The 20,640-nt window shown below is 39.6% G+C and overlaps 1 protein-coding gene across 3 annotated transcripts in view; it reads left to right on the plus strand.

Annotated features, from left to right (window-relative positions):
- Positions 1–20,640, plus strand: part of LOC124799305 (leucine--tRNA ligase, mitochondrial) — a 155,620-nt gene that overhangs the window by 40,456 nt on the left and 94,524 nt on the right. For all 3 annotated transcript variants that reach the window (XM_047262894.1, XM_047262892.1, XM_047262893.1), the window contains exons 4-6: positions 4,583–4,725; positions 6,047–6,799; positions 11,002–11,168. In XM_047262894.1, coding sequence (XP_047118850.1) covers positions 4,583–4,725; positions 6,047–6,799; positions 11,002–11,168 — 1,063 coding nt within the window. The remainder of the gene's footprint in view (positions 1–4,582; positions 4,726–6,046; positions 6,800–11,001; positions 11,169–20,640) is intronic.

The raw sequence follows: 20,640 nt of genomic DNA on the forward strand, positions 1-20,640 counted from the left end.
TTCGTCCTAGAAGGCTCTTCTTTGCTGCCTTGGTCAACAATAGCCCAACTCCATTCCAGTGTTCCCCCTCCTCTTCACCTCCTGAGTATAAAAACATAATTCCATCCGATGTCTGCATTTCACCAAACTCTGGCCACCTCACTTCACTCAATCCCAGGATATCAGGCTTATAGTTCTTCATTTCCCTGGTCACTTGTTTCAGCTTGCTACTCTCCCTCAAGGTTTGTATATTCCAAAAGCCAATTTTCGTTTTCCTTTTCATGCCAGAGGTCGTCACGAGTTTATCCATCTGCTTTTTTATTCTCATCTCGGTTTCAGTAATCAGGTTATTTAAGATTGGCCCACCACCTCTGAATGCCTTGGTGGGGCTGCCTCCTTATCGGCTAGGCAATGACGATTTACCAGATGTTCAGCGTATGGGCTTGGCATTTCCTCCATACCCCTATATGTGGTTTAACCGCCAGCATCGGTTAAGTGGAGGAAGTGGAAAGGAAAAGAAAAAGAATGGGCTAGGGATAGGAAAAGGACAGGAGACAGGTTTCCAATAGGCTGTTATGGGACACACTTTGTCTGGCTCCTCCCCTTCGGCCTGTCTGGCATGGATGACCCTGCTGGTAGCTACGATACCACCAGCATAGCCCTCCAGATCCAGAGCACGCAAACCACCTCTCCCACACGGACAGTGCTGCGGTAAGGCGGTGTCCCCTTAGGAGGGTATTTAAGGAGGAATACTGTTTCGTATTGTTAAATTGAAAAGGTGACATCTATATTCGTATACCATCAACCAAAATATGTACTTTATTTATGTTAATGAAGTATGCGTACCTCTTTGGTATCAAAGTAATCTACCTCCAAAAAACATTGATTTGAAACTATCAATTGTTTGACATGTAATTTGTTTAGTACCAAACAACAAGAAGTCTAGAATTGAATAACAGCAATATTATGGAAAGTGTAGATTGCTACTCACCACATAGAGGAGGTATTGAGTCGCAGGCAGACACAATGAAAAAGATATGTATTCATAAGTTTTTGGACAAATTCCTTCTGTAACAGAGGGGACACACGTGCGCGCGCGCACACACACACACACACACACACACACACACACACACGAGATGATTGTCTCTAGGCACTTCGGCTTCAGCTTCTGGAGAGAATTGCAATGTGTGTATGAGTTTTGAATGTGTGTGTGTGTGTGTGTGTGTGTGTGTGTGTGTGTGAGAGAGAGAGAGAGAGAGAGAGAGAGAGAGAGAGAGAGAGAGAGAGAGAGAGTCCTACTTCAGATTGAGAACTTTGTCCAAAAGCTTACAATTGTGTACCATATTTTAGCAGTCTTTCTTTTTTTACCTGCCTGTGACTCAATGCCTCCTTTATTTGGTGGGTAGGGCAATCCACCCTTCCCATAATATGTTTAGTAGACTTCTCGTAAAATTTAGGTCTTAAACACAATGAATCAGCTATATCAAAAATGGAAATTTCGCGATCTTGCCTCCTCTTGGGCAAATTTATTTGAGCAGCTACATGTCTGTTACCTGTGGCTGCTCATTTATAGCCATTCCATGTAATTGAGTTGCATTGTTATCATGTTCTGTGGCTTGTTGTATTGTCTCTTGTTCCACTACAATCCATGTAGACTTAAGTCTGTTATTAGAGTTACTGATTCTGACATAATGTTAATTTTATTTTAATTTTAATAATATTTCTTAGATAATTCTCAGTAGTTTTTGTAGTGCACAACTAATGCAGGATCTTTACTTTTCTTGCCAACACATACATCTCCCTTTTTCTTTCTCGAGATACTTTAGTCCCTCTAGTGATCCATGCATTGTTACATTGCTGAAAAACATTTGTCCTGAGTTATAAATTATTCTAAGTGATTTCCACTAAGGATAATTGATATTGTAAGGCACTGTCATATTGTAGAGGGGGACCAAAGGATGAGGATAGTACGCTGGTTCAAATGGATTTAGGTCACAGTAGGTATTCAGAGGTGAAGAGGCTCGCAAAGGATAGAGTAGTGTCGAGAGCTGCATCCACCCAGTCATCAGACTAAACACGAGTACCACAACAATACTAGTCACATAACTTATTCCTGTCAACACAATCAGTTATTTTTTCCAAAATCTGAGAGACTTAATTGTGTCTTTAATTTATATGTCAGTAATTTTTAACAATTATTTTAATGTAAACTGTACAATACTATGGAAAAGAGAGACTGCTACTTACCATAACGATGATATGTCAAGTAGCAGGAAGACATAATGAAAAGACTGTTACACATTAAGCTTTCAACCAAAGCCTTCTTCAGAAAAAAATGGGCGTGTGTGTGTGTGTGTGTGTGTGTGTGTGTGTGTGTGTGTGTGTGTGTGTACAGTCTTTTCATTGTGCCTGTCTGCAGTTCAGCACCTCATCTTTATTGTAAGTAGCAATCTATCCTTCCCATAATATTGTTGATATTCCAATGTGGAGATTGCATACCCTTGGCCGGCCATGGTGGCCGAGCAGTTCTAGGAGCTTCAGTTCGGAACCGTGCGACTGCTATGGTCGCAGGTTCGAATCCTGCCTTGGGCATGGATATGTGTGATGTCCTTAGGTTAGTTAGGTTTAAGTAGTTCTAAGTTCTAGGGGACTGATGACCTAAGATGTTAAGTCCCATAGTGCTCAGAGCCATTTGAAATACCCCTGTACTATTTGGGATAATTCATTTTTTAAGGTGCTGTGCCTCAGTTAGTAAAAATGGAACCCATATAAGATCTCTTTGTTGTCCATCCGACTTTTAAAAATCCGCCGGCGCAGTGGCCGAGCGGTTCTAGGCGCTTCAGTCCGGAACCGCGCGACTGCTACGGTCGCAGGTTTGAATCCTGCCTCGGTCATGGATATGTGTGATGTCCTTAGGTTAGTTAGGTTTAAGTAGTTCTAAGTTCTAGGGGACTGATGACCTAAGACGTTAAGTCCCATAGTTCTCAGAGCCAGCCATTTGTTAAAATTCCTTTTTCTCAGGAATGTATCAAGCTGAATTTAAGTCAGTTCAGTTAAAAAGATATGCCCATTTGTGTCACACATGTTAATATTTAACAACTAAAACAATCAATTACTGACAAAATAATTTAACTGGATAGATAAAAAATTTACTCTCCAAGCGGCGGAAACACACACACACACACACACACACACACACACACACAGAAGACGGTTGTAATTGGCATGCTTTCAGATCCAGTGGCTCCTCCTTCAGGCAGAAGGATTGAAGGGGAAGGATGAGGGGTGAAGGAAAAGGACTGGAGATGTCTAGGAAAAGGGGTAGATGTTGGGAAAGCCATCCCAAATCACGGGTCAGGGAAGGCTTACTGCATGGTATGAGAAGATATATGAAAACTGTAAATTTGTAATTATATCACATGATATTTCTGTCTGTTTGTCCATCTGTTAAGACCCCTTTTTCTCTGGAATGTGTCGACATATCAAGCTGAAATTGATCCCTTGGCAGTACAAGAAACATTAGGTTCTAAGTCAGTGCAGCCAAAAGGTTTGGCTATTTACGTTGCATATTTTGATACTCACAAACTCATCCATCAGAACCTACAGCATACTTCCCATTGATCTAAAATGATGAAATTTAATGGTAAGTAAGGTTTCACAGTACAAGTAAGGGAAACAATCTGAAAGTATTGATTTTTAATTATATCACATGAAAAAAAATTTTTCTTTTGTTACTTGTTATCCAATGTCAAACTTGAAATTAAAATAATCAATAGTTCTGCATTCAGGCTGACTGGGTCACAGTGGTAAAAGTCAAGCATCAGGCAAGGAATGACTTTATTGCTCGTGTGACACGTTTCAGAATTTATCAGTCATCAGATATACAGGAGCAGTTACTGTACATAGGTTAGTATTTCAAGTTGTATGCGAATGTTTGTGTCACATACAACTTGAAATGCCATATCTATATGCAATAGTTGCTTCTGGATATCTGATGATGGATAAATCCCAAAACATGTCATATGAGCAATAAGATCATTCCTTGCCATTTGTTTGACTTTTACCATTGTGCCCACTCAGCCTGAATGGAGAACTAGTGATTATTATAATATTCTCACTTGCCTCCTGCGTGATTTTGTCACATTTATATCATTAAAACATTCTCGAAAATCTTCGAATCCCTAGGCCCGATATCTTGCCACAGTATCAGTCTTGATGACAGCCAAACATTGTAGAAATTCTCTGATTATATCACATTGTTTAATGTGGTGGACCAATTCTTCGAATATTACATCTCAGCTTCCATTAAATATTGAACTGCAAAAGTCAATTGCCAGGATCTGTGTAATGGAAGAAATATGCTGTGATATTGTATGTAATATACAACCACTATTACAGTTACATGTATTCTGCAAATATTATTTAATGTCGAATGTTTGCAAGAACTGTCTACTTTCAAATGTTTTTCTTTAAGCCAACACCTACCCTTAAGCCACTTTTGCTCTTTCTCCCCCACCTCGTTTCCCTACCTAGGACAGTATAATGTCAGCTGTTTGCTGTAATTTTCTGTACTTAGTGGCATTTGTTTTTCACTTTTTAGTCCATGGTGAACTGGGATCCAGTGGATGAAACAGTTTTGGCTGATGAACAAGTTGATGTTAATGGCTGTTCGTGGAGATCTGGAGCAAAAGTGGAGAAAAAACTTCTTAAACAATGGTTCATTAAAACAACACAGTTTTCAAAGTTAGTTTAATTGTTTTTGTTGATACAGTTTTCATATTAGTTAGTAAAAGGATGTTTTAATTGTAAATAAACAGTAACGTTTCTAGTATGCACTTAAAGCATGGTCACAAAGGCTGGCTGTCTTCGTTTCATAAGATGGAGCACTCAGCAGTATGTGCACGTGCAGCTGCCACCCCCTGCCCCTCCCCACTGACACCCTGCCCCCCTCACACATACACACACACACCACTCCCTCCACTACCATCACTCCCTGTGCTGTTTGGCAATGATGATAAAGTTGACCCTTGGCATGGCTGGCCAGAAAAGCCAGAGCTGTGCCTTGCTCTATGTTCATAATGGTGAGACAAGAGAAGAGGTGAGGTAGGAGGGTAGAACTGTCTCCGTCCTGCAGTGCTGACACCATTGCCCTGGTTTTGTTCTTATACAGAAGCAGAGGTGACATGTGGAAATATTGATAGCACTTGGAGACAAATGAATGTCTTCCAACTAGTGCCAGTTTTCTCAGCCTGCAGTCAGCACCAGTAAAAAAGGGTCAACTTATCACGGCCAGATAGTATGTTGTCTTTCCCCATCTCCCTTTTAGCATGGGGAAAAAATTTCTGAGGTGATGAAGTGCAGAAACTCCCCTGTTATGAGACAACTTTGTACTTGGTATTTGAGGCTCCCAGCTTTTTAACATATTACTGCCACATACCTACCAACATCCATACCTTAAAAATCTATGCCCTTAACCCACACACAGAAACATACACCATAAAATCTGTGAATTACAGCACTGTATTACCTTTAACAATCAGCTTTATTTACTTACACAAAGGGTTATAAGATTTTGCTAATTTCTGTAATTCTTTTATTGCTTCTCGGCTACTGTTACAAGTATGATCCTTTGGACATTGCTTCAGTCATTCGTTCATAATAACATTAATATGTTGTATTTGTAACTGTGTCATTCCCATGTCAGTCTCTTTTAATAAGCTTTTTCAATTATATAAATAAAATATGTGGAGCATGCAGTCATTGGTTCATATGCATATTAAGCCATTTTCTCATTGTGTAATGAAACCTTAATTTACATCACACTGTCTTAAAGTTAAAATCTACAGTTTTTTTTTTAATTTTTAGATTTGCCAAATTGTTCATGTTCTCCTCAACAAAAAAGTATATTGTGTTTCAAATACTTACATTTAATGTCCGAAAAAAACTGTTATCGCTCATTGATAAGTTGACTGACTAGCACTCATAATAATAATAGTAGTAACAATAACAGCAGCAAAAGTAGTAGTAATAATAATAATGATGATAATAATGTAAATCCTTTCAGATCCCTACTTGATGGTCTTGATGACCCTTGTCTGAAGAACTGGCGTGATGTTATTGACTTACAGAGACACTGGATTGGTGAATGTAATGGAACCACATTACAGTTTGAATTAGTTGATGTGCCTGATGCCAACACCGATAATAATTCCAAACGAACTCTAACTGTGTGGACTGAAACCCCGGAGTTCATTTTTGGTGCATCATTTATTGCTGTTTCCCCAAACAGTGTTCTGGACCAACTATATGGAAGATGTGAGCAGAATATTTGTTCAAAAGGCTTTGTGAAACTTCCAATATTTGCCAAAAATCCATTTACTGCTCAGTTGCTTCCAGTATTTGTGACTGACCAGGTGGAGTTCAGCGAAGGCACGGACACTCACCTGGGCATACCAGGAATTTCTGACTCTGATAAAGACTTTGCCCTTTCTGCCAATATTCCAATATTTAGCATTCCTGAGGAAGAATGTAGTACTCCCGAGTTTTCAAGTAGTAACAGTTCTGTACGAGAACAGATCTGCCACATTGCCAGGCAACGAGGCATTGGTGGATACCCGACAAGTTCAAAACTTCACGATTGGCTGATATCTAGACAGCGATACTGGGGCACGCCTATACCAATGGTACATTGTTCTAACTGCAAAGGGCCCCAGCCAGTTCCAGTTGCCGAACTGCCTGTTGTATTACCACAACTGCGAGGGAAAGAGAGATTGTCAATGAAGGAAGCAACTGCTTGGCTACACACGAAATGTCCCAGGTAAGTAACTTGTAAATATCTGATGTAAAACAAATGTTAGAGTATCAGCATAAGAAATGTAGACCCATTTATTTTCTTGTTGAGATTTTGTATAGATACAGGTAATATTACCCTTCTAAGTACTGTGTTTCCAGACTTCATTATATCATCTACTAGGGTCACTGAATCATGTGACTCAAGGAGGTGCAAGATTAAGACAGTCTCATTTCATATGGTAGTAAGGAAAGAGGTTCTTATGGCAAACTGACAAGCCAAATAAGTACAGATGAATAATAGACCCACACTGAGGAAATCCTCAAGGATGTGATACAACTTGGAAAAAGATATGTAATACTTGTTTATAAATGAACTGATATATTAATGTTAAACAAAAACAATTTGGGAGCCATATTTACACAGATTTACTTACTTGTTCATTTAAATAAATACCGTACTTACTCGAATCTATGCCGCACTCAAATCTAAGCCGCACCTGAAAAATGAGACTCGAAATCAAGAAAGGAAAAAAAAAAAAAAAAAATTCCTGAATCTAAGCCGCACCTGAAATTTGAGACTTGAAATTTCAAGGGGAGAGAAAAGTTTTAGGCTGCACCTCCAAATCGAAACAAAGTTGGTCCATTGTAATATGAGACACAATTTAGGTCGAATGAATGACGATACAGCTACAGTGGTGTGGTTTGAGTCGTAAGCTTAGCAGTTAAGCTTTACCAGGTAGCCATTGCTATGCGTCAGGCGCTCCGTCCGTATTTATACGGGTACCCTTCCTTTTTCACGTGCTTCGTATGGTTTGAATTGATTGCTTATTTTTCTTTGAAAAGTGTCGTTCTCTTTGTTTTAGGTGTTTACGTCACTCTAAGCTGAAAATGCATGTATGTATTGTTTGTCGCATTCTGATAATGTGTGTTTAAAAGAGAGGAATCGTCTCATTAGCGAAACAATGGCAAGAGACTGCTGTTTGTTGTTACTGCTGCTTTCTTCGATAATGATCAACAAGAACCAAATAATAGACTGCGTATGAAAGATGTTCTGAACGAGAGTTTAGCGAAAATTTTTCTCCGTTTGAAAATCTTTGTAGACGCCTCTTTAGTACATTATATTCTGCACAGAAATTAGAGTCATCTTAGATTTAAAAATCTAGTCAATTGCCGTGCTTCATTTCTGACTGTACCACTATTAGGCATAAGAATAATATGAATATAAACATGACATGATATGTATATTCTTCCTCGTTTGCTGTTGTCTCACTCAAGTTTCGTAGTTTATTAGGCGGACAGGATTTAAATGAGATGGCAGCAAACACGAAACAATACATGGCAAAATGTTTATATTCGTATTATTCTTATGGTGAAGAGAATACTGCACGTGATTCACGATACATAAAAGTTCCTATTAGCAACCATCTCTTCTCTCAGGTAGGAAAAAATTCAGAACGTAGAGTTCTGAAAAACATCCCAAATAGTCTTGCCAGTCGGATTTTCATAGTACATTGAAATGCTGCGACATTCGAAGATGAACAATACGGAATTTGTATTTACTTCGTTGGATAATGTATGAAAATGCAGTGGTCGAAACTCGGAGCGGAGAAAAAAGCTCATTTTCCACCTTTTTTTTTAATTTATTTACTGACGCAGAGGTTTTGACGCCAGTATTTATCTTTGTGTAGTGCCTCGTATATTCGACGGCAGAACTTAGTTGTGGCGGCACGTACCAACATTTTTCAGAACTTCCGCTTACTTTGCACTTGATTCTAAGCTGCAGGCAGTTTTTTGGATTACAAAAACCGGAAAAAAAGTGTGGCTTAAGTTCGAGTAAATAGGGTAAATTTATTATTGTACTGAAGCTGTGCCAATGTTGGATATTTTGTAGCAGTCACATTATAAGGTAGAGTTTGTAATAAGTACATCAAACAATGGAAACTCCAAGTAGGAATACAATGATTGCTACTTGCCATAAAGAAGACACATTAAGTTGCAGACAGGTACAATTAGAAGACACATACATAAAGCTTTCGATCACAGCCTTCATCAGTATTAGAAACACACACACACACACACACACACACACACACACATACACACACGATTTATACACACAAGCAAGCACACCTCACACACACGACTGCTAAGTAGTGCAGCTTTGACAGCAATGCAGCTATCATGTGGGTTGCAAGCAGCAATTGCAATTGGGGCTAAGAAGGGGAAGAGGGAAAGAGATGATAAGACAAAGGGGTGGAAACTGTTGGGTGGAGGTTGTGGGGACAGTAGTTACCATAGGTTGAGGCTGGGATAATTATGGAAGTGGAGAATGTGTTGTAATGATAACTCCCATCTGTGCAGTTCAGAAAAGTTGGTGTTGGAAGGAGGGATACAGAGGGCTTGGGTAGTGAAGCAGACATTGAAATCAAGTGTTTTATGTTCAGCTTCATGTTGATCCACAGGGTGGTGTACTTTGCTCATAGCCACAGTTTGGCAGTGGCCATTCATGCTGGTGGACAGCTGGTTGGTAGTCATACCAAAGAATTCACTCAACACCTCAACTACGAGGTGAGTGGTTGCCTTTACTGCGCATTCTGCCTGTCACTTTCCAGTATGTTTTTAAGTCTGATAACCTCTGTAAGAAATGAAAAGAAAAAGAAAAAAAATTGAGAGTATAAATTTTGAAGTGATATGGGAGTATAATGTTTGTAACATTAATTGGATTTTCTGTCTGTGCATGCTGTTCTGTAAAATTATATTTGTTTGGTCATGAACCAGCTTTTGGCTTCACCATCAGATGACAACTGAATGTTGCAAATACAGATAAAATAGAAATGAAAAGAAAAAGAAAAAAAATTGAGAGTATAAATTTTGAAGTGATATGGGAGTATAATGTTTGTAACATTAATTGGATTTTCTGTCTGTGCATGCTGTTCTGTAAAATTATATTTGTTTGGTCATGAACCAGCTTTTGGCTTCACCATCAGATGACAACTGAATGTTGCAAATACAGATAAAATTTCATGCAATTTACACAAATATTATTCATACTGAGGATAGAAAAGATTCAAAAATAGTAACATGTGGAGTGTTTACATAGGAAAGTATTACATTTTTTTGTCATGCAGAAATAGTTCTATTAAATGAAAGAGGAAACATGAAGTGTGTGTGTGTTTTTTTTTTTTTTTTAATGTGGAGATACATTTAACAACTAATGAAAAGTAGAGTTGAATTTTTGTAATAACTCTTCTTATTGAAGCTGAGTTTAGGTTTTCCATCTAGTATTTGTAACTAAAACATATTTTAACAGAGAAGAAAAAGGAAATTGAGTTTGGTCATTTAATACTAACCTTGAATTCTGTCATACTTCCTTGATTTCCAGTAGGATCATCTTTCTGATTTTCTTAACATAATACAAATCTTCACATTCTAAACCATATGATTGGTTTTGTGTAAAAGATTCTATCAAAGGTTTGAAAGTATCTAGACATAAAAAACTTTGTTTCATCTCTCAGTTAACGTAACAATTTCTTAGTGACAAAACAATTAATACTTTCCTTTGTTAACACTCTGCATGTAATTATTTTTGTATCTTCTGTATAAATATTATCTGTGTAAATCCTTACCATGTTACCTATAATACCAATAATAAATTACCAAAAGACAGGCCATCAGTAATCTTAATAGAGGTGTCACTAGATTGCAGGACATAATGGCTGAATATGTTACCCCCATTGTAGCAACGTCAGCAAATTACCTCCAAACATTAGATATTTGCATACATAGTTCAAAGTCAGCTTAGAGGAATGCTGTTGTTGAGAAGACAGTGACTAAGATAGAAAAGATATAACCAAAGATTAAATTCGTTTTAAAAAGAAATATATTCCAACCTATATTTTCTATTGTCACAGTTTTTCAGGTATACAGCAGTATTTAGTGAGCTCTAGATAAAGGGAAAAAGACAAACAATGGACTGTTTTTCAAACAGAAATGAAACATAACTAATAATAAAATAATATGAATATAATAGTGGGAAACATTCCACGTGGGAAAAATATATCTAAAAACAAAGATGATGTAGTTACGTAGGCTTTCCCGGCGTAATAAGTCTTGAAAGTCTCTTCGGGTTTGCTGCCGGATCCTAAAATCAAAACTTCTCTTTGGTTTATAAGCAGCGAATTTTTTGTGTATTGTACACTGCAAATGTATGAAAACTTTTCCTTGCAGGTGCAAAGGCAATGCAGTTAGAGAAACAGACACAATGGATACATTTGTAGACTCAGCATGGTATTTTCTCAGATTTCTCGATCCATATAATAAAGATGTACCATTCAACCCTGAAAAAGTAGACGGCATGATGCCTGTTGACATATATGTTGGAGGCAAAGAACATGGTAAGTCATATTGTTCCACCAACTGATTTCTCTTACGTAAATGAACTAGTTCTAGTTTCATGCCCATATTCTTAAGCCTAGTTTACACGACGACATTGGGTTGTGCCACTCATTGCGTGGAATGAGTTGTACGCAAGTGGTTTCATATATGACTACAGACACGGTGACACCAGTGTACACTTCAGTTTCGTCGTTTTGTGGGTCCCTGAGTCATCTCTGAAATGAAAGTTTTGGCAGCTGCACGTCTCACGAGTTGTGATGGAGTTAAAGCTTGTTGTGTGGAATCGCTGCATAAGAAAAAAATAAGAAATGTGTTTCAATTCATGACTGGATGAAGAAAAGACGTCAGCTCGGTTGCTCAGCATCCTTCCTGAAATAATTTATAATGGAAGATCCAAAAAGTTCTTTTAATTATCTTAGAATGTCACCAGGACCGTTCATGTTTCATCTAAATAGAGTTAATTATGCAATAAGGAATAAAGGTACTGTTTGTGCACGAAGCACTGTTGCCAGAACTGAAATTACATATAGTGTGTGCATTACAGTCGAGAACACTCGGCATTCTATAAGATACGGTTTTAGTTGGTCATGACGCTTTTTCATTAATACCAATAATTATTGACATTGACAGTAATAATTATTAACATTAGCAACAGTAATTATTCAAAGCAAGCTGCATTAAGAAGAGAATGGTTTGCAAACTACTCTCTTGAAGATAGACCTGTACAGTGGCAATATTTCAAAATTCTAACATATGTGAATGGGGAGCACTGCAGTGACGTTTTAAACAGATGAATATTAAATAAAGAATGCAGCTTATGAATTTGTATAGCCTTCCCTCCTGTCAAAAATATCCCTTAAAAAAGAGTTGACCAACTGGAACAATGGGATTTTAGTCTTGTAGATGAAAGCATTGCCACAGCTAGAATTGCACTTGCTTGTATTTTTCTTAATTCAGTTGTATATGTGCTGCTAACTCAATAAAATTGCCCTGCAGCTCAGATACTGTCAAACCATCTATGTTATGATCGCACACGACGGTCTCAGCGGCAGCAATATGTTGGTTATTTTTGTAATCAGCATCACTGAAATCCCACAAACACCTATGCAAAGCAGAGACAAACAAAAAGTGAACATTATTCTCCGTTCCCCACTTCATATTTCAGTTTGTCTACACTCTACGAACACACATAACCTCAAAACTCATGCAGCTAGTGTCTTCAAAGTTGGAACATACTGAAAGTGTTTTAGTTTCACCAATGAGTTGGGTAAACGTGCGGCGCACATGCACAGTGGCCGGTAGCCCAGTTCCCTGCAACCTAGTGTCGTCATGTAAACTAGGCTTTAGAATGAGATTCAACCCAAGAGAACCACTAAAATCACAAGAGAGATGAATTAATAGCAAGTTTAACCCTTAAATGCACGATTTTTTGTTTCAAGCTGTAAAAATTACCGTGTTTAGTTTATAATGCCTAAATTACGAAAAAATATTGAAAAAGTTTTTTAATTAAATTAACTAAGCACTATTGTTGACAATCACTTTGTAGCCGATCAGCTACATATTGAGCTAACACCTTACGAACCACAACAAATGTGCTTATTTTGCTACCTCATTTGTTACCAAGTCTCTCATAATTTAATTGTTGATTATGATTAAATACTTTGCACGGGAAGGGAAAAATGCTAGAATAAATAAATAGGACATTGGTGTTGTGAATACTGAGCATTTGTTGCATATTTTTATACACTTTTATATATGAACAATATAGTATCTAGTTCCAAAAGGTTTGTACTCGAGCACGTGATAATCACTTTACATGAAAAGTTTGAAAACAGGTCTTTTGTTTGTGCAAACACAATGCAACTGCACATTTATTACACTGAACCCAAAAAACTCTCTTGCATCCTGGCATTTTGCACCTTTTTCTCACTCTCAAGTATGAAGGCAGATGACCTACTTGATCCAGCCTTACATCTTGTAGAGGTACACATGCTGTGGTCCCCATTGTCTTCTTAGCTTGTATTTGGTTTTCGAGTTCCCTTTGGTTTCTGCTACTCTCCTACACATCAGCCAGAAATGGACTACTCCCATGTTCAGAAGATGGTAAAACAATCTTATATACCATTTTCAACTTTTCATCAGAATTTTATGTCGATCCGTTCTGCTGTCAAGAAGGTCAACACCTCCCATATGTTTATTGTAGACCGTAATTATTTGTGGACGAGGTATTGTTATTCTTGACTGTGTTTTTTTGTCATACCTCCCTGCTTCGTGAGTAGGGTGCTGTCCAGCAACGTAGAAAGCAACATCACACTCTTGTTATCTTTCCACACTACATTTGATACTTCGACACCATCCACTATTGCGATGTGCTCTACTAATGTACCTCATGCCACAGTCTTCAGCTCAGCTCCTGAAGGGAGCTTGCAGTCTGGCACTCTGTTTCTTCTCACTGTCCCAGGTGAGTAAATTCGTTGCTTATGTAACCATACATGCAGCGCCAGACTCGTGTAATAATTGTCACAGTTTGTGGTTTATATTTCTTGGTAGTACTCTACTGAGTTGAACATCATCATTTGCACTTGCTCCCAAGTCTTCCTCCCCAGTCATTCTTTTTTCAGGGGAATTTTCATCTCCAGTGAAAATCTCAAAAGTATAGGTGTAGCCATATATGCCACTAATAACAAATAATTTATATCCATATTTATGAAGTTTGTTTTGCATATATTGTTGCAGATAACTTCTAGCCTTTGTTGAACATACTGTTCACCAACAGAAACACACTCCTCAATAGGGATGGTTTCAAAGTTAGATCTCATCAATTCTATTATGGGTCTTATCTTGAAGAGTCTATCATGACCTTTTTCACCCCTGGATATCATTACACTGTTGTCACTGAAGTGCAGAAACTTAAGTATTTGCTCATATTCATTCACTGTTATCATTGACTTGATCAGATGATTACCAGTAACTTCTCCCCAGTAATCCTTTGTATTAGGTACATGAGCAATTGACATTATGAGACAGATGCCTATAATTTTTTTATGTCATCACAGGACAAGTCTACTGGTCTATGAGGATTACACTGCACACAGGATTACACTGCACACTGTATCCATGAGACTCTTCAACAATTATATCAAAAAATTTATATGTAAATATGTGTTTAAAGAATTGGTATGAAGTATCTAAGTTTAGTATTTCTTCTGGTAACAAAACATTGCCACAAAATTTTGACTGCAGTTCTGGAATAATTAACTGTTTATCTTTCCAAACCACACTCCTGCTGTTTTTGGTCACACTTTTGCTGCTGTGTGGGAGTTTCAGAGAATTATCAACCAATTGTTACATCGATTCCTTCATTATAAAATCACATTGTCTTGTTCCAGAAACATCTTCAGTCCTAATTACATGAATTTCTTCAACGTTATTGTCATTATCACTACCAACAGATTCTGGAGCAATGTATGTCTCATCTTGAATGGAATCATCAGAGAAACACTCAAGATCATCATCACTGCTTACTGGAATCTCTAACCACTCCATAAGCAGTTCTTCGTCACTCTTACGACATATTTTTAGTTAGCGCCTGAAATGCAGTAAATGCAAAATGTAGCTGATAAGCTACAAACACAAAAACAGACCTCATTTCAAATCTATCGTAAAGACACTCAAATTAACTGTTTACACCATATCTACTTACGTTTTCAAAATAAAAAAGTAGTTTTCAAACCCACAAATCAATGCACAAACTCCAAAAAAATCTCAACTCTCCGCCAAAACACACATGCGCAATATGTCCACACAGCTCATTGTTGAACTGCTTCAGTTCGTCCTGTCATCTATGTTTGATGCAGTAGAGTGTATACACTCAGCTACATAATGAATTTGTAAGGAAATGTTGCTCAGTATAGGTTACATTGAAGAACTGAAGCCTGTAGCTGATCAGCTACACTATGCATTAACAGGTTAAATGTATAATGTAGTCATCCTTTTTCGGTTGCTAGTTCATTGCTGGTTATCTTGTGGATAAGAATAACTATTACTCATGTTCTGCACCTGAATTTTATCCTGTGTCTTAACCAAACCTGTTTCAAACAATTGTTTTAGGCATCTTCAGTGGCTTTTATCTCTGCTACTTCTGTCATTGTCCATAGTTCCTCTGTTTTCATTTCTGGACTCAAAACCATAAAATTTCTCCCAGATAAAATTTCCCCATAGCTAAATGGATTTGCAACTAATACTATCTACTAAGTCTTTAATGTATAGCAGCAACAACAGTGATCTTCATATTCCCCTTGTGCACACCAGTTATTACTGTAGTGTCTGCACATGGCACCCTATCCAGCATAATGTGTGCTTCCTGTCAGGAAATTTCTGATTCCGTCACAAACTTTGTTACATAGCCCATAGTCTTGTGTTTTCTTCAGCAACCACTTCATCTATCCATGGCATTGAAGATATCATGTATAAAGAGTGCAAGTAGATTTCCTGGACAATCGACCATAGTGCTTAATCTGTCCATGTAGGAAGCCAGCAGGCATAGACAAGATTCCAATCTCAGTTCTGAAGGGATGCGTAGGAAGCATACAAGACCCATTAACAAACCCAATAAATGAGTCCTTTAGTTCAGGTACTTTTCTAAAGTACATAAAGCATGCCTAAGTTGTGCTCTTACTAAAGAAAGGTAACACAGAAGGTACTGAAAACTAAAAGCTAATTTCACTACTGTCTTTATTCTAAAAAATAATTGAATCTATCAAGAAGGATAGACTAATCAGCAGAGCCAGATTTTCATGCCCTGTCAGTATCGTATTGCAAAGCATGCTTGCATTCATGCATTATCATATAATTAAACATGCACAGTAAGACAGCAAAACAATAAAAATGTGTGGAATCAAAATTCAGTTCTGTAGTTATCCTATTTTCTCCAAAAACAGTACACAACCACCATATTCTCATAATCTTCTTCACTTAGTTGCTTATCAGATAAAAGATTTTTATGATATTATGAAAAGGGTAGATTGTTACTCACCATGTAGAGTGGAGATGTTGAGTCGCAGAATGGCACAACAAAACAAATACACACGCACACACACACAACTTGTACACACATGATCACTTTCTCTGGCTGCTAAGACCAGACTATAAGCAACAAAGTATGATGGGAGAATCATTCTGGGTGGTTGGTGTAAAGAGGAAGCTGGATCGGAGAGAGGGTGGGATAGTAGTGTAGGGGCTGCTTGTGGGAGCATAGAAGGAAGGGGTGGGGAGAGGGTAGGGCAGCTAGGTGCAGCTGGGAGATTACACGGAGTGGGAAGAGATGTGGTAAAGGAGATAAGGAAAAAGACTGTGGGTTCATTGGTGGGATAGAAGGCTGTGTAGTCCCCTCAGGGGCTCAGTGTTCATTTGCTGAGTAGGGGCTTGGCGACCTTGGGTTTCCTGAGCTGGAGACTGGTAAGCACCGCCAGCCCTGTGTCACCATAAGCTCTGGACATGCTTCAGGACCACCATCCATGCAGTGCAGCGGTGGGATGTTGTGTGTTTTGGAGAACACGACTCTTGGCTTCACCACCTGGATTGCAAGGAAGGTACACACATCTATTAAAAGAAAAAAACTCAACCTCAAATTATGCTATGTGCTGATGAGGTGAATGGCTGTTGAGGTAAAACTGTCTCTAACCAATGGGGCACCTGCCTCCCCCCAGTTGTATAAGGCTTGCTGAGGCATGCAGGGCTCTGCCCAGGTCGACGGTTGTTTCCTCAGCATCTCATGGGATCCCTATAAAACAGCCTCATCAAACTACTACTCCTGACAGGACAAGTGTACCGTCAGGTAGTACCTACATCCACTCATCGAAGAGAGCTCGGTTGGTCAATCCTCCCGAAAAGATGTATCAGAATCATAGTAACAGGGCATCAGTGTGCCATAACACTTTCATTGTAATCAAAGAAAAGGGGGGGGAGTGGGGAACCCTTGAGAGCCTTGTCTCACTGTGACACAAGGCAGTGAAAGACTGTCTCATAAAATTCCTGGGGCTACGGTATTTACCAGTTCAGCATGTACAGCTGGACGTCATTGCCCAAGGTGAATCGTTTGCCCCTCAGAGCCTTTTTAAGACAACCAAAAATGGCATAATCACAGGGAGAGAAGTCTGGACTGTACGGAGGGAGGCCGAGAAACTCCCATTTGAATTTCTGCAGGAGTGCCACGACTGTGTTGGCCGTATGAGGCTTTGGAGCAGAATGACCCCATGGGTGAGATTGCATGGTTGTTTTGATTTGATCGCTTGGCGAAGGGTGGTCAAGGTTTGCGAGTAACACTGGGCATTCACTGTTGTCCCATGCTGCAGGAAGTGAATCAGAAGAGGGCCATCTTGGTCAAAGAAGAATGTCAGCGTAGGGGCAAATGATTCACCTTGTACGATGATGTCCAGCTGTACGTGTGGAACTGGTTAATGTTGCAGCTCTGGGAATTTTATGAGACAGCCATACACTGCCTTGTGTCACAGTGGGACAAGTATCTCAACAGCTAGGGTCAATACTTATAACATACAGTTACTGGTTTCTGTAATTATGCCTCCAGATCATTTATGTTTGAATGCCCTGTATATATTCACAAGGCATCCGAATGTACTGCTGGGTTTCTAAAAAGTGCCAATTGACTTTGTAATGGAATACTTCTAGTTGAAACTGCTAGTTCAACCCAAGTATCTAAGTTCCTGTGATGTAATGCCTGAGGGACTACCCAGTTGAGGCTAAGTTGAATACCACCTTTAACTTTAGTAAAGGCGTGGTTACCTGCTCCGATATAGTGGAGGTGGACCCCCTGGAGTTATGTGAAGAGTGGAAAAATACGGGCATCATGGAAGTGCAGAACTGTATGAGGAGAATGAAATTTTCACTCTGCAGCGGAGTGTGCGCTGATATGAAACTTCCTGCCAGATTAAAACGGTGTGGCGGACCGAGACTCGAACTCGGGACCTTTGCCTTTGACGTGCAAGTACTCTAGACCACTTACCCACGAAAGGCAAAGGTCCCAAGTTCGAGTCTCGGTCCGGCACACAGTTTTAATTTGCCAGGAAGTTTTGTATGAGGAGAGTCAATGGAAAATTGGAAAAATCAGCAAAATTTATTCTAACATTTAGTACTCCGGAATTCCCTGAACATATCCTTCCCGGCTATGTCCGTCTTAAAATTCACCTGTTTGTTCCTAACCAAATACAATGCTACAGATGTTAAAGTTTTGGCCATTCCACCCCCTATGGGAAGTAATGGGAGGGCTAAATGTGACAGTTGTGGAGACTCAGCTCATGAATCAGGCAAAAACTCTTGTACACTTCCTCCAAAATGTGTAAACTGGTCTGGGGATCACCCAATCTGGAGCAGAAAGTGTGAGGTTTACAACGAAGGAAGGAAAATTCAGGAGTTGGAAGTCAAGAGACGCATGGCCTATGGTGAAGGTAAAAAAGCTTTCAAAGCTGTGCAACCTCTGGTTTTCGCTACTTCTTTTGCATCAGTCGTTAGGACGCCAATCATCAAGTGTGATGCCTCCACACAAACTCAGACCACAGATTAAAGTATGAGCACATGCACTTGTTGGTGTACCCATGGGGGAAGTGCTCCACTTCAAACTGAAGTCATTCAGAAGCCATCAGCAATGGGCTTATCACCTAAGCCACATATCACTACCCACCATCAGAAGCCAACTAAGCCATCCCCACAACCCAGACAACCACCTCCTCCCATCAGTAAAGAAAAACATCCTGTGAAAAGTAATTCAAAGTTCAAGAAAGTGGTAGTTAAGCCTTCAGATCGGCGAGCTCTCTCCCTCTCTGATAGGGACTATGCCCTGGAGGATATGGACTTCCAGTCGGAGGAACCGGAGAGCTGGGAACTGGCTAACATTCCCCCCGACCTCCCCGGTCAATCACCACCCTCAAGGGAGAAAGAAAAGAACAATTGCTAAACAATGGTTTCTGTGGAGACTTTTGTATTGCAGTGGAATTTAAATGGATATCACTCACATTTGGAAGAATTACATCTCCTGGTCCAGGAGAAACTGTTTTGCATCTGCTTACAAGAAACGCATCTTGAAGTCATCGACACACCTACATTACAGGTTTACCACCCGTACGGAAAGGATGATACTATTGGAGACAGGGCTAAAGGTGGAGTGGTTGTTTTCATTGATGACAGATGCCACTCCTCTCCTGCCCCTCTTACCATTTCAGCCACTGACCTTTATTTTTGTTCCCCAGCTATTGCAGACTCAGTTCATTGGTAAGTGGCTCCAGATTTACTTTCTAGTGACACTTCCCGGTGTGGATCCAACAGGCTGTCGCAGATCCATCCCCGGATCCGAACCACCTCAGATGATGGCCTGTACCTTGGTGGAATGATGAATGTTGATTGACAATCAGGGCCAGATGAACAGATCTGCCAAACTTCACACACTGTCCAACTACAGAAAACTGTCATACCTTCATATCTGCGAGAGCACAAGTGAGAAGAGTAATAAAAGAACAGAAGAGGGCTTCCTGGAGGGAATTCATGACTTCCATTAGTTGGTTCACTTCCACTGTGCTGCTTCTTAGGTGTTCCATAGGACTGCAGAGATGGGGAAGCTCAGTTTCTTCTCGCATAATAGGGAAGTCTACAACCTTCTGTTCTCCAAGTGGGAACTGAAATCAGCCTTGTCTGCAGCCAGACACACTGCTCCAGGACCTGATGAGATCCATTATGACATGGTTTGTCATCTGTGCCCTGAATTCAAAGGACAGCTCCTCTCTTGTTTCAGTCAGATCTGGTTTGATGGACACTGCCTCACAACTTGGGCAGAGGCAATATAAATTCCATTCTGGAAACCAGGCAAGGACTGTAGTGCCCCTAACAGTTACCAGAGTGTAGCCCATACCGGTTGTATCGGAAGACTCATGAAGGCATGGTCAACCCCCACCTCATCTGGCTGCTCAAATCCCGAGATAACCTGAGCCACTCCCAGTGCAGTTTCAGGTGCTAACATTCCACTCTTGACAACTTAATTCTACTGGAGACAGCAATACAGGAGTCCTTCTTACACCGGAACCATTTGGTTTGTGCATATGACACTGCTTGGAGGTACAAGATCCTTCACCAACTTCATGAATGGGGACTACATGGACGCCTGCCATTCTTATCCAATTCTTTCTCGAGGACTGTCATTTCCAGTATCGCATTGGCAATGCCTTGTCTGACTGCTATGTTCAACGCAGTGTCCTCAGTGTCACATTGTTTGTCATCGCTATCAATGGCATTTCCTCCACAGTCAGATGCCCTGTCAAATGCTCTACTCCTCCTCTGATCTTATAATGACAATGAGGCAGCTACAGCTGATCATTAATAGGCTGAAAATGTGGGCCAGGACAACTGATTCTCGGTTCTCGCCTGAGACTACATGTGTCAATTTTACCCATGTTTGTTGAAGTTTTA

Source organism: Schistocerca piceifrons, chromosome 5 (assembly GCF_021461385.2).
Source record: "Schistocerca piceifrons isolate TAMUIC-IGC-003096 chromosome 5, iqSchPice1.1, whole genome shotgun sequence".
Classification (NCBI taxonomy): Eukaryota; Metazoa; Arthropoda; class Insecta; order Orthoptera; family Acrididae; genus Schistocerca; species Schistocerca piceifrons.